The 24,675-nt window shown below is 47.6% G+C and overlaps 1 protein-coding gene across 1 annotated transcript in view; it reads left to right on the top strand.

The window, feature by feature from the left end:
• Acoxl (acyl-CoA oxidase like) overlaps window positions 1-24,675 on the top strand; it is a 296,158-nt gene that overhangs the window by 114,858 nt on the left and 156,625 nt on the right. The window contains 2 exon segments of the mRNA XM_047522545.1: window positions 9,525-9,602; window positions 9,604-9,676. Of these exon segments, the coding sequence (XP_047378501.1) occupies window positions 9,525-9,602; window positions 9,604-9,676 (151 nt within the window).

Below are 24,675 nucleotides of genomic sequence, written 5' to 3'. Positions count from 1 at the left end.
ACACACGGACCGTGCTTAGGACGGGCCTGGCACGTCTCAGATGCCCTGATGCCGTGCAGAGCAGACTCCCGGGACTCAACTCTAGAGGCGTCTACCCTGATCCTCTCATTTACTGATTGTGCACCTTCGGGAAGGCTGCTAACATTCTGTGCCTCAGTTTTCCCATCTATAAAATGGGGATAATAACACTGGACTTAGAGGGTTACTAGAAAGAGTAGATGAGTTGATATTTGGACACAGGGCACCCAGTGCTCAGTAAATACTGATTGTTCTTAGGGCCATCGGCCCCAAGATTTCTCTTTTTATCCCCCATGACACTCATTTCCACATTCTGATGATTTTATCTCCTCTCTTGGGACACTTCCTAGCTCCACCCTCTACCCCCATCTACCAGAAACAAAATCTGAATTCTCACCGGGACCCTCCTGTGCCCCTGGCCCTGCAGCACCTTCTGTCCGTGGTGAAATCCAATCTCCTTCCCATGGCCTTGGAGCACCTTTCCCCTGCCCGGCCCCTGCCAGTATCCTCTGAAGTCTCCCACCACTGAGCTCTGCGCTGGGCTCCTGAGCTCACGCTCTTCTTGGCTGTGCCCTTCCTGTGGGCGCCCCCCACCTCCAGGAACCCCCCACGCCCTTGCTTCACCTGGGAATTCAGTCATCCTGAGACACAGCTCAGTCCTCGCTCCCGAGCCAGCTCCCCTCCTGGAGTAAGGAGGCCGGGATGAGCCCCTTGGGTCACAGCCGGGGCCCTTCTTGCTTTCCCGCCACTCCTCTTGGTGGGAGGGGGTGCCCTCTGGTCCTTCACGTGGCATCTTCACATCCAGTAGGGCCTGGCTCTCTGCTCAGGTTGTTTCAATGCAGGCCACGTGGCTACCTTGTGTAATGGTCTCACACCTGGCTGAGGTGTTGGTGGGCGCTTTGCATTTAAACCATTCTTCCATGTTGTAAAGGAGTCCAGAAAAAGCTGGCCAGGGAAATGGGCAGCTGATCTCTCCCTTTGGAATCATCTAGTGGAAATTGCTACAGAAATGAAATTCCTAGTTTAGAAAGTGACTAACAACTTTTTAAAACATTGATTTTTGCAGTACATCAGTCCAAAAGATTAATTTAGGTCTGCCTTTTACTTATTCCTGGCCACATGGGCAGCTGAGCCGTCCAGGCTGGGTTCCATGCTGGGAGGGGCCATGGCGCTATCTGTGCCTCTGGTTTCAGCTGGATTTAGTCATCCTCTAGGGCAGTCTTTCTACCCAACACCTGTACGGATGAAATTAAGACAGTAGCTGACACACATTCAAGTGTGTGCCGTGGAGCAGGCCCTGTCCTACCATTTTATGTGCAGTAGCTCATTACTGTCTCAAGGCAAATCAGCAGGCAGAGATTCATCTTTTTTTGGTGGGTTAGGGGAGACCGGGGATTGAACCCAGGGGATCTTAACCACTGAGCCACGTCCCCAACCCTATTTTGTATTTTATTTAGAAACAGGGTCTCACTGAGTTGCTTAGGGCCTTGCTAAGTTGCTGAGGCTGGTTTTGAACTCACAATCCTCCTGCCTCAGCCTCCAGAGCCGCTGGGATGACAGTCGTGCCGCACTGCGCCTGGCTTTGTTTTTAATTGATGTTTTATACGGTGCCTGGATTGGTGCCTTGCACACAATGAGAATCCACTGGTGTGTGTTGAATTGATGAATGGGTGCAATGGTGCTCCCCAGTCTGCAGAAACTCCCAGTGCCAGGCCCTCATCAGTAAGTGGAATCGGGGTAGCCGAGGACCTTAGACCTCCTTCCTCCAGTGGATGCTGCTGTGTGTGCACTGTACTGACTGCTAAAAACACAATTCCAATGCGTCATTGCCAAAAAATCTTACCTGCTCTTTTTATGCAAAATAACTTGTAAATGAAATCCAAACCTCTTCCTGACTTTGTGCTTTTGGGAGATTCTGTCTGCCTTCCTCCTGTATCCTCCCAGGGTGGGGGATCTATACTTATTTTCTCTTTATCTGTTGCTTGAGCAGATGTAACTTCTAAACGGATCCCTTGCATGTCTGAAGACCTCCCTATTAAATAGACATGCTTAACCATGAGGGGAAAACTTGCCAGCGAATCCCTGTTTCCTAGTTTACCTTCTGGACCAGCCTGAGCCTCTCATTTCAGATTTCCTTCAGACACGCTCTTCCCGGACTCTGACACCCTAAGTATGGAAGCCTTCTCAGACTCCCTTCCAAACATACCTAAGGGTACAACAGCAGTAAGAGGCACCAGGTGCACCTCTCCGTCTGCCGATGAGGATGCTGTGCCTGCAGACTGAGTAAAGTCGCAGCCCAAGGCAAGAGGACTGAGGCTAGAGCAGAGATTAAACGCACGCACTTGCTTGGGGACGCCGACAGGCACATTATCCAGAATGAAAAGGCTTGTTATTCAGGACAAGAGGGCATGTGGGGTTTAAATCCTCTCTGCCCTCATACATGTGGGACCATGACTTAAGTATATGACCTAAGTCGAGCCTCAGTTTCCCTGTGTGTAAAATGGGGTTGTGGTTTCCTATTTCACAGGATTGTCGTAAGGACAAAGCTAAATGAAAATGCATTAGCCCTGTGTGGTTAGCGGTTGTTCAATGCATTGAGTTTCTTTTCATCCAAGTGCTGTTTAAGAAAATCCAACCCTCTCATTGACCTCATGGCTTTAGAGATTCTGCCTGCCTTCCGCCTGCATCCTGGAATGCATTTTGTCCATTTACCCCACCTTTTGTCAGTTTGCCCCAGTTTGATTTCAGTGATGTGGTCGGAAAGCAGAAGCCTTTGCTTTCTCCTGCAGGACTTGGCTCAAGGTAACATCTTTTATCTGTGTAGGTTTCATTGAAGGAACAGGATGTTCAGACCTTAGAAAATTTTCTATGGATGGATGAAGGTAAATCCTTTGAGCCCAAATTGACTTCTGTCTTTAAGACAATGCAAAGGCAAGCCACAGAATGGGAGGAAAGACTTGCAATACATATATCTGACAATGCCAGAATATATAAAGGTGAGAGTCAATTAAAAATAGGACGAGTGAGCCAGTAGAATAGACAGCAAAGGAAGATAAATGAATGGTCAGCTGTAGATGCAGGAAAAGAGGCTCATGAGCATGTTGTCAGGGGCATGCGATTTCAAACCCAAGGCAACACAACTGTGGACCCCTGGAAGGTCTAACAGTGCAGAGATCACAAACACCAGCAGTTGTCAGGGACGGGGAACAGCTGGAATTCTCATGTGCTGCTGGTGGGAAGGTAAAATTGCACAACCGCATTGAACAATTGTGTGGCAGTTTCTTAAAAAGTTAAAATGCATCTGCCATACGACCTGGCTATTTCATTTCTACATGTTTACTCAAGAGAAATGACGGGAGGCTGAGGCAGGAGGATCACAAGTTCAAAGCCAGCCTCTGCAACTTCTCGAGGCCCTAAGCAACTTTGTGAGACCCCCGTCTCTAAATGAAAAATCAAAAGGGCTGGGATGTGGCTCAGTGGCTAAATGCCCCTGGGTTCATTCCCTGGCACTCACACACACACACAAAAAAAAGGGAAATGAAAACATGTATCTCCTTTAAGATTTGAACAGGAATTTTCATTGCTATTTGGATTTTTAAATTTTTAAAAATTTGTTCTAATTAGTTGCACATGACAGTAGGATGCATTTATACATTTTGATAGATCATACATAGAGTATAATCTCTCATTTTTCTGATTATACATATTGTAGGATCACGCTGGTCATGCAGTCATACATGTACATGAGGTAATAATGTCTGTTTCGCTCTGCTATCCTTCCTATGCCCATCCCCCTTCCCCTCCCTTCACTCCCCTCCACCTAATATAAAGTACTGCTATTCTTCCCTCTTCCCCCACCCTTATTGTGAATTAGCATCTGCATATCAGAGAAAACATTCACCTTTGGGTTTTTGGAATTGGCTTATTTCACTTAGTGTGATAGTCTCCAGTTCCATCCATTTACCAGCAAATGCCATCATTTCATTCTTCTGTAAGGTTGAGCAATATTCCATTGTATATATTTATACCACATTTTCTTTATCCATTTATCTGTTGAAGGGCACCTAGGTTGGTTCCATATTTTAGCTATGGTGAATTGAGCTGCTTATAAACATTGATGTGGCTGCATCACTGTAGTATTTGGATCTTTAATGGTCCCAAACTGGAAGTATCCAAAATGTTCAGCAACAATGCAATATGAACTGTGATGTGTACATTTCAGAAAATGGAATACAGATCAGCAATAAAAAGGAACAACTATGAATAACATCAAAACAGCATGCGGATGGAAATAAGCAAGACAAGACTCACAGTGCACAATCCTGTTCACACAAGGACCAACTGATCTAGGATGACAAAGCACAGGCCCATGGCCAGCTGGAGGAGGCTGGAAGAAGGAGGGCCTGCAGAGGGGCCCGGGACAGCTGGGGTGGGGTGGGAGCTTTGTGTGGCTTGCTTGTGGTGATGCACTCACGGTGAATGTTGTCGAGTCTGTCTCCGTGGTGCACTGTGGGTGAGTGCAGTCCACTGTAGGTGAATCACCCCCAATCATACTGATGAGGAAAATGTTTAAAGCAAAAGTATCAGCGAGGCCTACGACCTATGTAGAGATATAGCTACATCAAAGCTCTCTATGTACCTTCATTTACAAAATCTCAACAGTAACACGATGGAGGGGAGAGGGAATGGACGTGTGTTGAGTTGTCAGAAGCTCCCACATTACCGTGAAGACTATTTGGGGGAAAATGTGATAGTCAAAGACGCACATTTAATTAATTTATTTTTTTGTGGTGCTGGAGATTTGAACCCAGGGTCTTGTGTTTGTGAGGCAAGCACTCTACCAACTGAGCTATATCCCCAGCCAAAGATGCACATTTTAAACTCTAGAACAATGACTAATAATAATAATAATAATAATAGTGGCATTGTTAAAAAGCTAACAGTGGAATACTAAAAGTTATTCAGTTAACCAAAGGAAGACAGGAGCAGAGGGAGGAGGGAATGAAGAACATACGGGATGAACTGGAAAAGTGCAAGGGGATAGTTTTAAACACATGTTGATAATAACATTAAATGTAAACGGTTCTAACAGTCCTAATTTGAAGATTGTCATGTGATTTTAAAAAAATTCATCTACATGATTTCTACAAGAAACCAACTGTTTTAGTCAGCTTTTTCGCTGCTGTAACTAAAAGACCTGACCAGGCAACTATCGAGGAGGAAAGGTTTATGTAGGGGCTCACGGATTCAGAGATCTCAATCCATAGACAGCAGGCTCCATTCCTCGGGCCCGAGGTGAAGCAGAACATCACAGCAGAACAGAGTGGCGGAGGGAAGCGGCTCACATCATGAGGGATACCGCACCTCCAAACCGTAGCACCACCTAAAATGTAAAGGCAAATAGGTTAAAAGAAAGATAATCACAAAGTTTATATTGGCAAACAGTAACCAAAAGAAAGCTGGAGATGGTATTTTAATACCAGGTAAAGAAGACTTCAAGCTCGGTGTGGTGGCACAAGCCTGCACTCCCAGTGGCTTGGTAGGCGGAGGCAGGAGGATTGGGAGTTCAAAGCCAGCACCACCAACTCAGTGAGACCCTGTCTCTAAATAAAAATACAAAAAAGGGCTGGGGACGTGGCTCAATAGTTGAGTGCCCTGGGTTCATTCCCAGGTACCAAACCAAACAAACAAAACAAAAACAAAGAACTTCAGAAAAGAAATATTACCAGAGATAAAAAGGAAGACTATAATAATCAAGAGTTGTAGTCATTAAGAAGACTTAACAATCTTCCTTTTCTTCTTTATTTGTTCTTTTTAGTTATACATGACAGTGGAATGTATTTTGGCAAATTATAAATACATAGAATATAACTTATTCTACTTAGGATCCCACTCTTGTGATTGTACATGATGTGGAGTAATGCTAGTCGTGTATTCAAAGGAAAAAAATAAGAAGACAGCAATCTGAACATGTATGGACTCAATAAAGTAGCCTCAAAGTTCATGAAGCAAGAATGGACACAGTGTTGAAAGAAGAAATGAACAAATTCAAAATTTTAGTTGCAGACATTGATTCTCCTTTCTGAGTAACTGATGTAATAAACAGAAAATCAATAATGATATAAAAGATATGAATAACACTACTAATGAACTTGACCTAAATGACACAGAAAACTGTCCAACAACAACAGATTACATATCCTTTATAGGTGCACATAGAATAATCACCAACACAGACCATGTAGATATAGAATGATAGTACTCAGAGTATGTTCTCTGATTAGAATGGAATTGAATTAGAAATCAATAACAGAAAATATATGAAGTTATCCCCAAATGTTAGAAAGCTAATTGACATATGTAATAGATCAAAGAAGAAATCACAAGGGAAATTAGAAAGAATTTTGAATTAAATGAAAACACAACATATCAAAATATGTGCTATGCAGCTAAAGCAGTATTCAGAAAAAAATTTACCATCTATGTAGATTAGAAAAGAAGAAAGGTCCAAAGTCCAATTTCTATTTTAGGAAGATAGAAAAAGAGGAATTAGCCCAAAGAAGGTAGAATAAAGAGGACAGAAATCAATGAAAGAATAAATGGTCAAACAATAGAGAAAAATAATTAAGCCCCAAACTTCATCTTTTTTCTTTCAAAAGATGAAATTAACAGACTTTCACTAGATTGATCAAGAAAAAAAAAAAAAAAGATACAAATCACCAAGATCTGTAATTAATGAGAGAACATCACTACAGATCCTACAGACATGAGGGGATAAAATTAAATGTTACTGATTTAACTCTGATACATTTGCAACATATATAAATTAGAAAAATTTTGAAAGAGCTATGTTACCAAAAATGACTCAAAAAGAGGTAGAAAATACAAATATTCCTATCAGATATTATTGGTGAAATTCATTAAATATGTAAGAAAGTGTACCAATTTTATACAAATTCTTTCAGAAAATAAAAAAGAGAAAACTGTCCCACTCATTTTAAGTATTTCTCTTACACAAAAAACCAGACCAACACATTATGAGCCGGGTGCAGTGGCTCATGCCTGTAATCCCAGCAGCTCTGGAAGCTGAGGTAAAAGGATCCCAAGTTCAAAGCCAACCTCAGCAACTTAGCAAGGCCCTGTCTCTAAACAAAAAATGACAAGGACTGGGACATGGCTCAGTGGTTAAGTGGCCCTGGGTTCAGTCCTTGGTATAAAAAACAAAGACATCATGAGACAAAATCTCTCATGGATGAAATATTAGAAAATCACATGTAGTAAAATTTTTAAAAAGTATACAGTGGCCAATTGGAATTTATCCCAGGAGTGTTAGGTTGTTTTAATATTTGAAAATCAATCTATATAATTCATATTAATATAATAAAGGAAAAACCATAATCATCTCAGTTGGTGGAGAGCAATGAATCAACACCTTTGACCATTTCTCCGTTACCAGTCTCTGGGGCTTCGGTTGAGAAGACCAGAGTCCCATGAGGTACTTCTAGTACCTCCCTGGGTCCTTCCAGTGACTTCTGGGCGCTCAGAGTGTTGGCTACCCTTGACTTCAGCACCCGGTCCTAGGGCCTCTGTGTCCTGGAGTTTAGAGGGCGCAGAGAAGAGGAGTCACTAAAGCTTTTATCCTTAGCATTGCTTAAAAGCAGCAGCTCACTTTGAAAAAGTCTGCAAACAAGGCCAAAGGAAAGATATTCACCGGAAGGGAGAGCGAGAAGGCTGCACCTTCCCACGACGGCAGTTCAAAGCATGGTGGAGAGGAAACCAGAACGGAGGGAGGAGAAGCTGTGGAGGGAGACCTTTCACCTCATCTCACGGGGCGTGGTGGTCACCGCCAGTGGGGATGAACAGTGCTGGGAACTGTGACGCCATTTTGAAGGAAGAGGTGACAATCAGCATCACTTTCCCGCAGCTGCTGAGGGGCAGTGGGCCCTCCTCATCGGGGGCTGCATTCCCAGTGGCTACTCCTGGTGGCTGCCTGAGGCCACGGGCAGTACCAACCCCTGTGTTACTGTGTTTTCCCTCTGCACACAGACCTATGATAAAGGTTAACTTAAAAATTCGGCAGTGACTAATAATAAAACAAAATACTATTAAATAAAGGTCACGCAAATGCGCTCTCTCTGGGAACATCTCATTCTACTACACTCGCCTTTCTTGTGACATGAGCAGATACGATGCCCGCATGAAGAGGTGAAGGGAGTGGATGGCAGAGTCCTGGTGACGTCACTTTGGGTGACTTGAACTCCTGCTCAGTGGTACCACAGTGGCTGGTTTGGTAACTGAGGTGGCTGCCAAGAGACGGACGTGTGGGTGTGGGGACGAGGGGGGTGACTGGCGTCCTGGATGCAATGGAGTGAGATGGCGTAAGACTTCATCACACTACACCATTTGTGCAGTTTAGAACTCATGAATTGTTATTTCTAGAATTTTCCATTTAATATTTTCAGACCACGGTTGACCACAGTCAACTGAAGCTGGAAATTAAAACTGAACAAGAGAGGCTTGCTGTAATTGTCATAAACTTGGTGGCTTAAAATAGTACACATTTGTTATCCTGTAGTTCCGGAAGGGTCTTTGTGGTCCAAGGTCAGGGTATTAACATGGCTGCCTGCCTGCCGCCTGTCTGTCTGTCTGTCTGTCTTTAGTTATTAGTGCACAGACTGATACAACCACTTTGCAGAGCGTTAAGGAGGTTCCTCAAAAGACGAGGAATGGAATGGCCATGTGGCCCTGCCGTCCCACTGCTTGGCACTTATTCTAAAGGCTGCCTTCCTCCTGAGCTCTGAGGAGAGTCCCTCTGCTGCCCACTTCAGCCCAGAGGCCGCGTTCTGTGACTCTCCTCCTCCCGTCTTTGAGGCCCCAGTGCCTACCTGGCTCCGTGGGGCTCGCTTTGACTCCGTGAGGAGGTGAGGTGAGGGAGTGACCGGAAGTTGTCCCTTCTTCTTAGCCCCCTGTCATCTACAGGGACCCCTTGACCAGGTTGGGCCCACCTGCATAACCCAGGTCGCCCCCATCCTGGTCCCCGACTTAATTGCGTCTCCACGTCTGTTTGGCCCGTGAGGTGCCATGTTCACAGGCCGCAGGGCTTCTGAAGCCACGTCGTCGGGGTCCATCGTTCTGGCTAGCATGTGAGCCATTCCAGAATTTCCAGCAGAAGTGGAATTGAAAAATGAGAGGCGTGACAGACGCGTGAAGCTTTGTGGGGAGGGCCGGAGAGGGTGATCTGGAAAGTGACCCTGCGCTCGAAGAGCCCAGAGGAGAAGCAGCTGGCGCCAGACGCCCCCTGAGCGAGGAGTTGGAAGCCGCGGGCGAGGGAGGGGCTTTCGGAGGGAGGACGGTGGGTGGAGGCGCGGCCGCGGCTGTGGTGCAGGGGCACCTCTGGGGCACCTGAGCCTTCGGTGGCGACTGGCACCCTGAGGCCGCTGGGCGTGCTCCTTCCCAGGGGGCTGGTGGCACCCGGGCGTCCATCACCCCTCTGCTCTGTCTGGCAGGCAGGCCGGGACCCTGCTGGACGAGGCCGTCTCCCAAGGGAAGGAGCTGGCCGACAGCCGCTGGCCGCAGGCCCTGGTGGGGGCTGAAGGCCTACAGCAGCTGGGAGAGGGTGGGCTGCCCGCAGGACTGCCGGGAGAGCACGGGAGGCATGGTGAGCCCGGCCCCATGGTGGGGACCCCACGGCAGCCGGCGACCGGGGAAGCCAGGCGGCCGGGTTCCACCTGCAGCTCTGGGAGCTGGCTGTCCCCTCCCACTGAAGGCTGGCGGGAGCTGGGGACAGAACCAGGTGTGTAACAAGGTTACGCTGGGAGGTGAGACCTGAAGTGCCCCTCACGGGGAGGGTCAGGACACTGGCAGGCACTGAACAAGTCAGTGTCTCAACCCGAGGGTCCGCTTGGTGCCTCCCGAGATCTTCGGCTTCTCTGGTTTTGCTCCTCGGGCTCATCCTGTCTGCTGTGGTTGGAACGTGGTTTGTCCCACCCACACTCACGGGGCTTGATTCCCCATCGTAATGGTGTGGAGGTGACGGGGACTCTAAGAGGCATTGGCTGTCGGGCAGGATCTGTCCTTGTGCACAGATTCCTGGGTCTTGTAAGTGGCCAAGCTAGTTCCCTGGAGACTGGATGTTCGGTCAGCTTTTGCCTTGCGGTAACCAATGCACCTGACTCGAACAGCTTAGAGGAGGAGAAGCTTGTTTTGGCTCATGGTTTCTGAGGTTCAGTCCACGATCGGCCACTTCCACAGCCTGGGCTGGGTGTGAGGCAGAACATCCTGGCAGAGGAAAGCAACCCTGCACATGGCGGCAGAGAGCTCTGCTCAACAGGGACAAAACACAAACCTCAAAGGCTCAGCCCAGCTACGTCCTCCAGCGACATCCTACTGACCTCCAGTGACTACCCAGTTAGTCCAGGTCCGTGGACTCATCCACGGACTGGTTACCCCTCTCGAATTCTGATCAGCTCACCTCTGAAAATTCTTGCACTGGCTCACACAGGAGCTTTGGGGGACACCTCACATCTAACCATAACACTGGAGCAGGTCTTACAGGGCTGGGTTGGTTTCCTCAGCTCCCTGCCAGGTTTCCTCTCTGGCTACGTGACCACTTTTCCACATGTAGTGCTCAGTCACCTTGTGCATGCTTCTGCTGTGGCATGTCATGCTGTGACACAGAGAGAAGGCCCTCCCCCGAGGTGTGACAGGTAGAGCAGTTAGATTTCAGATTTTCAACCTCCAGAACTGTGATCTGAATCAACCTCTTTTCCTTATAAAATATCCAACCTCTGTTATTTTGTGACAGCAACAGAAAAGGTTTCAAGAATTTGCTAGATCAGCTCACAGTACTCAGAGGAAGGCATCTACCTGTTTATTATAAAGGATTTGATAAGGGCTACAGATGAACGGCCAGGTGAAGGGATGCATGGGATGAGGTCTGCAAGGCTCCTGGACACAGAAGTTTCTGTCCCTGTGGAGTTGGGGGTGCACGACCCTCCTGGCATGTGGGTGAGTTTGATGGCCTGGACATTCTCTGACCCACAGGTTCGAGTGGTTCTTGTGGAAGCCTTGCCACCCAGGCACGATTGGTTACTCAAAATCTCCAGCCCTGTCCCCTTCCCGGAGGATGGGAGGGAGGGAGGGGAGTTCCAAGCTTCTAATCCTGGCTTGGTCTTTCTAGCGACCCCATCCTGAAGCTGTCCAGGAGCCCAGGAGCAGTTGCCTCATTAGGACGAAAGATGCTGCTAACACCCAGGAATCCTTCCCCAGGGGACTTGGGAGCTCTTGGGTCTTCCGAGGGTTAAAGACCCAGTATTCAAACGCAAGGCGCTCCTCCCACCCCTGTCACTCAGGGAGCACCCAGCGACTTGGAAGCTGGGTCAGAACCGGGGAGAAGGACAAATGTGTTCATTGTGCTCCATGAGGAGCCCCGGCCAGGACCAGGGCCACGCACCAAGCGTCCCTTCCCTGTGACACACAGGCAGGGACACCTACACAGGAAGGGGGTGGCCCATCAAGGGACAGGGGATGGGCATGGGCTAGGTCCAGGCGAGCTGCAGCGAGGCCAGCGTGGAGGAGGCTGGCACTGGACCTCGGGGTGGCCGGACCCTGTCTGTACAGCCGCCTGTGGCAGGCGCTCAGCAGCTGCTGTGTCCACCCAGATGAAGTCCCTGGCTCAACCTGCACACCGTGGGCCCCGACAGCCGCCGCTGTCCTCCCCGGCCCCTTCCCATGAGGAAGCCGAGGCTGGACTATGAGACCTCGTCCTCGGTCACCGTGGCCTCAACTGACTGCGGCGTGGAGGATGCAGTGAGCCGCTGAGGACGGGCTGAAGGACAGGCGGTGGACGGGCTGAAGGACAGGATGGGCGATGAACGCCGGGGAAGCCGGCTCCCCTCACCCCTGGAACTTGGGATCTGTCCACGAAACTGTCCGTCTGCTCTTCTCTTATTTTATCGTTACTGTTATTTATCCGGACACCCTGTTTTCAGTACTTCACTGTCACTTTTTGGAGGGAAGGAGCGCACTGGTGTTTCCTGTAGGCCATTCATATCCAGAGCCAGGTGCCCACCTGGACGGCCCATGGGCTGGGGACGATTTTTGATTGTTTATGTATTTGGTTCTTCTTAGTTAAACATGACAGTAGAATCCATTTTTATAAAATTATACAAGCATGGATTATATCTTATTCTAATTAGAACCCCATTCTTGTGGGCAGACACACTGGTGGGGTTCACTTAGATATTTTCATATGTGTACATAGGAAAATTATGTTAGATTTATTCTACTGTCTTTCCTATTCCTACCCTCCTCCCTTCCTTTCATTCCCCTTTGTCTAATCTACTGATCTGCTCTTCTCCCACACCTTATTATGAGCCAGTATCTGCATATCGTAGAGCACATTTGGCCTTTGGTTTTTTGAGATTGGCTTATTTCACTTAGCATGATGGTCTCCAGTTCCATCCATTTACTGGCAAATACCATAATTCCATTCTTCTTGATGACTGAGTAATATTCCATTGTGTATATATACCACATTTTCTTTACTCACTTGTTTGTTGAAAGGTACCTAGGTTGGCTCCAAAGCCACATTGATGTGGCTGCATCACTGTAGTGGGGACAATTTTCTATGTCCTGTGTCTAGTTTAGGAGCTGGGGCTTGAGAAGAGGATAGGATAGGAAGCCATTGTGTAATCTACCATGATCTGGTACCCAGTTTTTGCCTCTTCCCTCACCATTCAGACCTGTGGAATCCTTCCTCTCTTACCCACTAACTTCGATGTTTGTTGCTACTGTTCAATGTGAACACCACTGGGAGGGGCAACTTCTTTGCTAAATAAAGCATATTTTAAGTCACATTTATTGTATTATTTTGACAATTATAAAAGTAATGCACCAGATGTGGTGAGGCACACCTTGTAATCCCAGTTCCAGGAGGCTGAGGCAAGAGGATCACAAGTTTGAGGCCAGCCTCAGCAATTTAGCGAGCCCCTAAGCAACTTAGCAAGACCCTGTCTCTAAATAAAATACAAAAAAGGGCTGAGGATGTAGCTCAGTAATTAGGTACCCCTGGGTTCAGTCCCTGGTACCAAAAAAAGTAATAATAATAATAATAATAAACAAAAACCCCATTGTAGAAAATTTGTTAAACATAGAAAAGCACAAAGAGGAAAGCAGATATTTTCATGAAGAGTACTTCCCAGAGTTGACTGTATCTCACACCATGTTCTTCCTATGCACTGCACATGTATGTTTTAAAAATTGTATAATCTCCTTTTCATCTCAGAGTTGAGGAGGATAACGCTTCAGATCGAGTTTTAAGGACTGGTACCATTTATCAGGTGGATGTACCGTAATTCACCCAACCCACCCCTCAGGTTATGCCCAAGTTTCTCTCATTATGATAAAGACACTGCGGAACATATTCTAGGACCTAACTTCTCGTGTGCTTGCGGGCCTCTGATGGTTTTCTTGGGATCACGCATGTAAGTGACATTGGCATCACAAAGGGAGGTGACCCCGATTTCTACTCCCAGCCGTGGCAGAGCAGAGAGCTGAGTTTTCTGGACCAGGGCCTTTCAGATTCTTTTGACCCTGACTTGAGGGCTAAGGCACCCTTTTCATTTCTACCCAGGATTTACAAACATCCGTCCACGAAACTGGAAAGAGAAGCTTTGTGAAACCGTCCCGGCTTCACTATTGTGATGTGCTCTTGTGTGTTCGTCTGGTGTCGTTTTGAAAAGCTAGTCTGGGGCATGAGATCGGTTCCAGGACCCGGTGTGCGTGGCAGCCTGCTGTTTGCAAAGCATCACAGGGGTTCACTGATGGAACAGAAACGGGCTGGCTGCACATGGTTGGCTGCGGCGGAGCAGAGCGTGTCTGTGGTGATAACCAGAAGCCCGAGCATCAAGGGAATACACTTTCTGGCCCAGGCTGTGGGCGGCTTCTGCCAAGGCCAAACTCTCTGGTAATTTAATTCTCACTGGAATGTTACTAGCTTGGTCCTTTGGGACTTAACGATTTTGCATCTGGAAATGGGAAAGAGATAAAGCCGTTAATTGTCTCCTAGGCACCGATACACACGCAGTGGCCTTTTCTGCCCCTGCTTGGCTTCTCTTGGATCTGGGGTGTGGACGGGTCTAGGTGAGGGCTCGTTGATCCTGGCACTGTTGCTCTTAAACATCTCTGCGGAAACCTTTGGATTCTCAGATTGTTTCTCTCCACAAATTGATGTTTCCATAACACTCAGTGGCTGATTTTAGTAACATTATTGCTCCGTGTCAGAACCTCGTGAGAAAGTCTTAGGCTGGCTGTTTCTGCAGCAGTTTTGGCAGTCCTTGCTTTCTTTGGGTGTCAGGCTGAATGCTTCAAGTGTAACGTTTTTATGCTTCAAGAAGGTTCTCAGCAACGAAGTGGATAATGCCAAGCAGAGCAGGACTTCGGATTAAATCACATTTTAGTCTTTTACTCCTTTAATTCCAGGCTCCAATTTTTCTCTCTGCTTTAGCAGCATAGTCAGTCACTCTTTGTGGATAAAGCCTGGGATAAAGGAGGTTTCATACAAAAAGAAATTTCTAGAATCTGATCATTAAGTGAGCCACATGCTGGAGTCTTCATGATCCACATTCACACACGCGCACTACAGCCCTGACGACGGCTGGCTGGGAGTCACTGTGGAGTGTGATCAGCTCTGTGTGTGGGACAGGGTGCGGGGCACACGCTCCCTGAACTGAAGGCTGAGGAGTATAAGGGGCACGTTCCCTGTGCGTGGAATTGGGAGGCTCTGAGGTTTCAGCCACACAAGCATCGGGGGACTTCTGACCAAGACGGAGTAACACACAGCAGATATATCCTCCTGACCCGAACACCAAAACCAGGTCAGTATACATGCACTAAAAAGTCTGTAAGACGTGGACATCAGGCAAGGAAAGTCAGAGATCTTTCAGAAGGAGGAGATGAACCCTGTCAGCCCTACTGCTCCTGTTGGTTACCTCGAGAAGGCTTCCAGGTCATGCCTGAGGAGGGGAAACTGAGGCATGTCGATAGTGGGGTCATGCCCATTCATTTCAGAAGCTGCTGCCTGATTTGGGGAGGCTATTATTGAAAGGCAGACCCAAGGACCGTCTAGGGATAATCCACGGTCGAGCCCAGTGAACTGCCTGAGTGGAAGGTGTGGAACTGAGGGTCCAAGGGGACCAGAGCACATAGAGTTCACAGGATAGTGTAGTGGACAGAGAGAACCGGACAGAAGGGAGCTCAGAGATCTGCAGCAGGCCCCCCTGAATATACAGCTGGTTCTGACTAGTGCACACCTCTGAGGAGATGGCTCGGGGCTGAGGACAGACCACCCGGCAGCCGGCAGCACTCACACAGCACTGGGAATAGTGCCTTTCCCACCAGCCAGTCTGGAGGCGCTTCAGAAAGAAACCTTCTGTATCCAAGAGCAAGTACAAGGAGGACGGCAGATTTCTCACGTGGAACAAGTCGTGTTAGAGGCAATGGAACATCATCTTCAAAGTAATGAAAGGGAAAAACCAGTCTAAAATTCTTTATCCAACAAAATTATGTTTAAGAAACAATATCACAACATCTTTAGACTCATGAAAGTTGAAAGGCTTCATCACTCACAGGCTCCTACTCTTGGGAGTACTAAAGGGAATTCTTCAGGCAGAAGGGAATGATACCAGACAGACATATGGATTTACACAAAGGAATGAAAAGCATCAAAAATACAGATAAAATTATGAGATTTTGGTCTTAGTGTTTACATCTTTTTAGAAGTTAATTGGCACTGAGTGAGGTGGCACAGGCCTGTATTCCAGCAGCTCGGGAGGCTGAAGCAGGAGGATCTCAAGCTCAAAGTCAGTCTCAGCAACTTAGTGAGACTCTAAGCAACTCATCAAAACCCTGTCTCTAATTAAAATATAAAAGGGGTGGGGGTGTAGCTCAGTGGTTAAATGCCCCTGGGTTCAATCTCCAGTACCATAAAAATAAATGTTAATTGGCTTTTCTTTTTTCTTTCTTGTACAGGGATTGAACCCAGGTGCTTTACCACTGAGCCATATCCCCACCCCTTTTTGTTTTCATTTTGAGACAGGATGTCACTAAGTTGCTGAGGCTGGTCTTGAACTTGCAATCCTCCTGCCTCAGCCTCCCAGGTTGCTAGGATTATAAGCTTACGCCACTGTGCCTGAGTTTAATTGGCTTTTTAAATGAAAGTAACAACCATGTAGTGTGAGATTTACAACATATGTAAGAGTAAAATGAGCAACAACAGCAGAAATGCCCAGAGGGAAGAAGAGAATGTGCACCCTTGCAAGGCTGTACACTCTTCACGCAGGTGATGTCACTTAAAAGTGGAGGCTGGCAGCCAACATTGCATGCGGGTCATTTTCCTTACCCGAAGGGCTTAGGGCCTGAAGTGCTTCAGCTTTCAGGGTTTCCTGGATTTGGGATATGTGCATAGACTTTACTGGACTGAAATGCTAAAGTACTCTGAAATCTGAAACTGGACTTCTACCTTCAGACTTGGGAAGCTCCACCTGTACTGTAAACCCTACGGCTACCACTAAAATAAAAAGACAAGAGGTCTCGCCAGAACGTGGTTAAAATGGAATTATAAGAATACCAGATTGATCCAGGAAAACAGGAAGGGCACCAAGGCCGGAGAGAGGAAGTGACTAGCCCAAGGTGAAGTGCTAAAAGGCAGCAGAGACGAGCTTCCACCCAGAGAGCCTCTCCAGACCCAAGGCGCTGCGCCATTTGCAAACTGTTTTGCTGGTGCCGCCCACTGAATCCCAGAAAATTGCTGGGTTCTCCCTCACAGAATGAGCACGGTTTGAACAGAACTGCGTTATCTTGGGAGGGCCCCTCGCCTGCCTTAGCCTGTTCCCCCGAGTCAGGCTGGGTCTTGCTGGCCTCTCGATGGTTAGTGGTAGTTGAACTAGACTTTCCCACGGGGAGGACCAGACCCCACTTTTCCTATCAGACCCCCTGAGACGATTCCCTGCTGCTGGGCGCATGGTGCAGCCCAGGGACGTGGGGTGGGATCTAGTTCAGTACTCGCCCCAACGTTTCTGTGCTGCACCAGGGAGCGGCGGTCGGGAGCTGGCAGAGCCCAGGCTGCTCTTGGCGTGCCGTGGGGACAGTCCCGGTGGCAGGTTCTTTGTTCTCACACGTGTTCTGCATTTCGGCTTCTGATCTCAGTGTGTAAGTGGAGAGTCCAACGGGCTCCATTTCACATGACGAAACCCCTCACTGCCCACGTGGGAACGCTGCCTGTGTGCCGTTTGGTCGGTCGCAGGGACCGGGCTCTGCCTCTGGTTAGGGTCAGGCCTCTGCTGCTTCTCTTTTCCCCACCTTCCTTCTTGAAGGACTGAGGGGTCACCCAAGCTCTTGAGCCTGTAGATATTTGACATACTTACACATTGCCCAGCCCCCATGTTCCAGCAAACCGCCAGCGAATTTCCTAAAATCATCTGAGAGGCGTAGGGAAACAGCCTCGGATTGTGCATTTCTCAAATCAGCTTTTCTGATGGGAGAGGTGCCTTGTCATGGGAGGGGTGCCACTGGGATTGGTGTGGGTGGAATCTCACGTTCAGGGCCCTGACCTTGGACCTTACCTCTGAGAGCGTCAGTTTCCTTATCTCTGGAAGCCTACTCCAGGGTAAGCACTCAATAAATAAATCAGCTCTCCGTAGCCACACATTCAACATCCATGGATTCAACCAACTCTAGATCGAAAATATTCAGAAAAAATTGGGTCTGTAGTGAACATGTGTAGACCTCTCTTACTTGTTATTCTTCTCTAAACAACACAGTGTAACAACTTATTTACATAGCATTTACATTGTATCAGGTCCGATAAGCAGTCTGGAGATGCTTTCAAGTATACTTGCACAGAGGTTATATGCAAATACTATGCTACTTCATATAAGGAACTTGAGCAGCCAAGGATTTGGGTATCAGTAGGGGTCCTGTTGCTGAATACTCCGTCCTTGTCCCCAGTGCCAATCCAATAATGAGACATGGTTTTGAGAAAAAGGGAAAAGAGCAAAGGAAAGCAAAGGAAACCAAAGGAGAAACGGGGACTCCCATCCCAGAGGCTGTGATTTTGCCCATCAGGGGAAACAGGAGGCTTTTAAAGAGGAGACTCAAAGGCTCCATTCCCCCTGTTCTCTGTTGTAATTCGCTTGTTACTTTGGGAGAGTCACTTCTGAGAGCTTTGGTCCCATGCCTGAAGTCTGGACGACTTTGTCCCTGTGGTGGGTGTGCCCAGGGACAGAGCCCTGCCCAGGACAGGCGGGAAGGGGATCCTGCTTCCCTGAGATGAGGGAGGAGCAGGCAGAGAGGAGAGAGCACGTCCACTGTAAACACAAGGCAGAGTGGTCAAGCAGCTGTGGCTGCATCGAAGCATGAAGTGGACCCACTATGGTCCATAGCCAAGCCCCATGGAGACTGAGAGATGGTTGGGTGGGATTCTCCCTCTTTGCCCTCCTGCTGGATGCAGTAACAGGTTATGCTGAGGATTCCAACTCTGTCCCCTTCCTTTCTTCCCTGCCCCCCACCATGACCCCAGTGGCCCCTGCGGGAGCTGCCTGGTCGGGCTCCTCAGGGTCCTGCGTTGACCTCTGGAGGGAGGTCGGTCTGCACAGGGGTTCAGGCTTCCCCCCGACAGGGGCGGACCCCTCACCTCTGCCCCAGCGCTCCTTTCCTCCTCCTGGGCTCCCCAACCCCACGTCCGAGAGCAGAACTGGCGGAAGCGGAGCATGCTCATCAGATGCTGACCCCAGAGCCGCAGGGTCCACAAAAACAGGCCTGCAGCCTGGACACAGCACGTGGTCTCACTGTGCCTTCAGCAGGGCAGAGCAGTAAGCCCGCCGCAGCCGCTGGCCTTGACCCTGCAAAGCCAAACCCTCGCAGAGACCTTCTACTATCCCTCAGTCCTGAGATGGTGCCTGTACCAGGAGACCCAGAGCCACATCTGGCGCCATTCACGTTGCTTACCACCCCGATACCAACACCAGGCATCAGCCCTGGGCTCACTGGGTGCTCAGAATCAGTCTCCACAGCAGGATTAATGGGCCACCCCATGAGTGGAGGGCTGTCTCAACCCTGCTGCTCCATTTCTCCTCCATGTGTCCTACAATCCCACCCAGAAGAATGGAACTGACCAAAGCCGAGTAAAGAAACATCTGAGCAGAAATGGAACAGGGTGGAGTCTCAGGAGGGTTCTGCCATCCCACTGGATGATCCGCTTATCAGCAGACAGGCCTGGACCTCCCTTTCATGTTAGCTCTGGAGCTGCTGTTTGCAAATATACTCCAGCTGGAAGATGCCCCAGTGATCTTAATGATTGCATAAGAAAACACTAGAACAATTGCAAATGCTTGTAAATTTTAAAAAGAAAGCAGTGCGATACAGTCTCTTGCTTGCTTGTTCAGTAGACCTGGCCTGTGACTAACTCCTCAGGGAGATTCAACACCACCTCATTTATCTGGCATCTGCCAACCTTGGAATAGAGCAAAGTCCTGCAATCAACAAAATGGATCTCTGGGAATCCCAAAGAGCTTTCATGTGCCCGTGTGCTGAAGCTCTCGCCCTGGAACCACTCCTGGAGGTGCCTGGCCAGCCTTTGCAGGGAGCTGCTGTTGCTTGCTGACTCTGCCCGTGGTCCCGGTTTCCTTGTGTGCTACAGAGTCAGTGTGGAGGCCCTTGAAGGCAGGCAGTGAGGAGCACTCAGGAGTGTCTGCTGGGGACCAGAGACGATGCAGAACTGTAAATAAAGCCAAGCTCAACAATCTAAGAGCTCAGCTGGGTGTGGTGGTGCGCGCCTGTCATCCTAGCAGCTCAGGAGGCTGAGGCGGGAGGATCTCAAGTTCAAAACCAGCCTCAGAAAAGCGAGACGCTAAGCAACTCAGTGAGACCCTGTCTCAAAATAAAATACAAAATAGGGCGCGTGCCCCTGAGTTCAATCCCTGGTACCAAACAAATAAATAAATAAATTAAATTAAATTAAAAATCGAGGAGCTCAGTGGGTCCCTGCCCAGCCCTGAGGGAGGATCCAAGCTCACTGGAAACACAGAGCCCCCAACGCAATGCAGGCAGGCAGCCTGGTGCAAGGACAGAAAATCATTTGAGGGTCGCCCTTTGTCTCCGATGCAACAGATGCAGGAACTCCAGGGATGAAATAAATGGCGTTTATGTAAATCCTTAACTCTTGGCAGCAATCCTCTGGCTAGGTGCCTTTCCACAAGACAAGTGGGTCGGACTGACTCAGCTCTACCATGGCAGAGGCCTCTCTATCCAACTTCTGGAGAAGAAACACACCCAGGAAAATTCCTGGCCGGTGCCGGGGTGGTACAGCCAGGGGTGCTGGTGCAGGATCGGGGCTCTGAAGGTCACGTGCGCTGGCTGCCGTTGCGCATGCGTGAGGGGAGGGTGGCCCGCCCTCCTCCGAGGCCGAGCAGCGGGGCGGGCTGGGGGAGTTGGGACACCGCCCAGGATCCCGCCGAGCCTGGAGCCCGCAGCCTCCCAGACGCGTCCACCGGGGGTCCCAGTGTTGAGTGTCCTCTACCAGAAGGGGCCGAGGGGGGACCCCAGTTGCCCGCACAACCTTCTTAGCCCAGTTCTTTGCTCAGCTCCATCCTCGTTTTCTAGGGCACCAGCGTCTCCTGGCAACTCGTCCCCCTCCCTTCTATTTCGTGGACCAGAGACCCCTTACTCTGGAGTGTTGAGGGTCTCCGACCCTGCCAGGGTCCCTGGATGAAACTCTAGGCCTTTCCTCACCGGTGATCATTTTCTGAGCATGACACAATAATGTGTTTGTAGGGATTTATAAAAACAGCGCAATAAAAAACCACCTCGTGTTTATAAATGAATTCTCAACATGGAAAAAATCTGCTCCAAGATTAGAGGAATCGACTCTTATTTTTCAAAAGAAGGTTTCATTTGGGGTTGGTGGTACCAGATTGAACTCAGGGGCACTGGACCCCTGAACCATGCCCCCAGCCCTGTTTGTATCTTGTTTAGAGACCGGGCTTCACTGAGTTGCTTAGCGCCTCGCTGTTGCTGAGGCTGGCTCTGGATTCCGAGTCCTCCTGCCTCAGCCTCCTAAACCTCTGGGATTGCAGGCCCGCGCCACTGTGCTGGATCAAGGTTTCAGTTTTGACTCCCTGACCCTCTTCAGTCCTCACTAGCTGGAGTGCGGTAGAGGTCTTGCCACCGACGGTCCTCCTTAGCTCCAGGGGCAGGAATCACTATTCTTCAGAATTTACGGTTTCCCTGTGGGCGGAAGGACAGGGGTCAAGATGCTTTTCTCCAGAGCTCATCAGAGGAGGCCGCTGGGTTTCTAATTTAGGCCTTCCAAATCCAAAGCTCTTCTTCCTGTTTAGTATTTTGACTTTCTTCTCCTCTTTTTCTTTATTTTTCCCTGTCCCTCTGGGTTCTAGGTTAATCCCTGTTTTACTTAACATAATCCATGGCTTTTAAACAGGCTTCTTTGTCTTTTGGCTAATCTGGAGTCCCTGAGGAAAATTGTCCCTGGGGGATAAAGTGACAGTCTTGATTAGTAGGTCCTATCTTGTCAGGCAAATTAGGGGGACAGTACCCCTTGCCTCTGGTCACTTAAGGAAGAGAAAGTGCTGAATGGCCCAAGAATAATCCAGGTTATTGGTAACGGTTCGTTGAAGGTGCCAACCCAAGCTTCTTAAGGGCATAAACAAGGTGATTATAAAATCCGTACAGAATGGATAGCACTCAGACACGTGAGAGGATAACGGAGAGGACCGGCCTTGATCCTGAGTCAGTCTGCCAAATTTGGAATCTTCTGTATGTTGTCATCTTTCCTGTCTTACTGTCCTTTGAGATGGTTCATAACTCTCCAAAAGGATTGACTGCATATGAAGTTTCCCAAGTTGGCTTCTAAATTTGTGATCATCTTACATAAGGTTATTTTGAATGCAAGTAAAAGAAACATTACAGACTTGCTGAAGTGAAAAAGGAGAGTGTATTTTAGGAGAGGAGATGGGGAGGTGGGTTCTGGAGTCCTGGTCTCATGAGGATCTGGAGACCAGGCGTACCTGTTCCAGGCCTCTCCCTCCCTCCTTCACGTCCAGCCTTGGCATCTCCTGGTCGCTACCCGCTCTGCTCTTCTTTGTATCTTGTGGCATGGACAGGCTGATCATTCTCAATCCGAAATCTCAGAATAGGATATGCTCCAAAATCCAAAAGTTTTGAGTGCCAACACGACGACGAGTTGGAAGCAGCACGTGACAGGTGAAGTCTCAGTGCAGGTCCATTCAACATGCTGCATAAATCACCTCCAAGTCATGTGTACGAGGTGTATGTGAAACAAGAATTTTGAGTTTAGACTTGGGTCCCACACCCAAAATACCTCACTATGTATATTTAAATATTCTACCTCCTCCCCAAATGACCCCACCACATCCGGCCTTTCTCATCCTGGACGTTTTGCATAAAGTTATTCAACTCAAATAACATCTCCCTTCGGTCACACTAGGGATGGTCTCTTGCACACCCAGTGCTGAATCCCGGTTTCAGTTTGAGTCAAGTTCTTTCCAACTCTCATTTTTGGCTAGGGAATGGGTTCATGTACCATGAACTTGCCCGCTGACACCCAACCTCTGTGAGCTCTGTGATAGAGAACAGGGGCTGATTAGATCTCAGTTATGGTACATATGATAGCTTTCAAAACCTTCTAACTAACCCCTCATAGCTGGTGTGTGGAAATGGAGTTTAGTTTTGTGTGTTGATCCTATATCCAGCAACCTTGCTCAATTGTCATAATTCTAATCGTTGGTTTATAGTTTGGGAAGTTCTCTAGGAAGGTAATTATGTTGCCTATGAAAAAATTACAGCTTTGTTTCTTCCTCTACAATTATTTACGTTAATTTTTTTGTCTTATATCATTAAAGTGGCAAGGACTTCCCAAGCAATGTTTAAAAGAAGTGATTGATAACAGGCACCTGTATTTTATACTTGATTTTAAAGGGAGTGTGCTTAACATTTTATCCTCAAGGATATTATTTAGTCATTAGATCTTTATCATGTTAAGGAAGGTCTGTCTTAACCTTAGTTTAAGGTGTGTATATGTATGTGTGTTTTTGTTTGTTTGTTTGTTTTTTTGCGGTGCTGGGCATTGAACCCAGGGCCTTGTGCTTGCAAGGCAAGCACTCTACCAACTGAGCTAGATCCCTAGCCTGGGGTGTTGGTTTTTAAATTCAAGTGTATTTGAATTTTATAAAATTATTTATTGCATCTTACCTTCCTTTAATCTGTTAGTGTGGTGAATATATATTGACATATTTTTCTAATGTTAACAAATCTGACTCTGGGGATACACACAACTTAATTGTGGTGAGCACGTGTGTGTATATTTAAAATACTGCCGATTTTGTTTGCTAATGTTTGTTCAGGGTTTTTCCGTCTGTGATGGTGAGTGGAGATGGCCTGTGTATTCCTTTCTAGTAGTTCCCTTATCTAGTTTGAATATCTGAGTTCCACACCCTTGCTAAATGGCTTGAGGGTGTCCTCCTGTTTTCTGGAAGAGTTTGCTTAGAACCCAATCATTTGTCCCTTGCACTTTTGGCATAAATAGCTAGAAGGTCATACAGGCCTTGTGGATTCTTTCTGAAAACATTTTAAATGATTGATTGTTTCTTTAGTGATCATAAGCTATTCAGGTTTCCTATTTCTTCTTGAGTCTGTTTTGGTAATTTATACTTTTCTGGTGATTTGTCCATTTCTTCTAGGTTTTAAGCTATATTGGCATTAATTCCTGCTGCATCTGGTATTTATGCCTCCTTTCCATTTCAAAAAGTGTTTATTTTTCCCATTACTTTACTCTGTGGATCTTTTTTTTTCCCCCAAATAATTGACTTTGGCTCGGTGATCCTCTTTGTTGCGTCTGGTTTTTCTATTCCATTGATTTTTATCTTTATTATTTATTTCCTTCTATTTTCTTTGGTTTTATTCTCCTGCTCATATTCTAGTACCCTAATTTGGATGCTATTAATCTTCTCTATTTCTTTTTTTGGATAATACCATTTAAAACTATTAACTTTTAAAATACTGCTTTGGCTCTTCCAACCACGGTTTGATGTATAAGATTTTCTGTTTGTTGATTCTAAGTGTATTTTAGTTTTTCTATCATGACTTATTTGACCCTTACATTCAGTGAATGTGTCTTTCAATTTCTAATGTCTGGCTCTTAAAAATAGTAGCAGCCAAGGGCTGTTGGATTCTTCTTTTGTGTTGGGCACCAGTCTTTACTCTTTATGGTAATTAACCAAAATTCTACGATAGCCACACAACACAGAACCTGGGACATAGCATTTAAGCCATTTACCCAGGACCACACATGGCAGGGCCAGTGTCCCAGCCAGACCACTTGGCCGAGGGGCGTGACCCCTCAGGGACTACCTTTCCTGTCCCTGCTCTTGTTGTTATAAAATTTTATACTAGGTTTTCTTTTTCCTTTATTTTTAATTTAAAACTTTTTTTTGGTTCTGGGGATTGAACCCAGAGGTTCTTAACCACTGAGCCACATCCCCAGTCCTTTTTATGTTTTATTTTGAGACAAGGTCTCACTACGTTGCTGAGGGCCTCGCTAAGTTACTGAGATCACAGGCAGGCACC

The sequence above is a fragment of the Sciurus carolinensis genome, chromosome 13 (assembly GCF_902686445.1).
Source record: "Sciurus carolinensis chromosome 13, mSciCar1.2, whole genome shotgun sequence".
NCBI lineage: Eukaryota > Metazoa > Chordata > Mammalia > Rodentia > Sciuridae > Sciurus > Sciurus carolinensis.
This window is presented reverse-complemented; position numbering and strand designations above follow the sequence as displayed.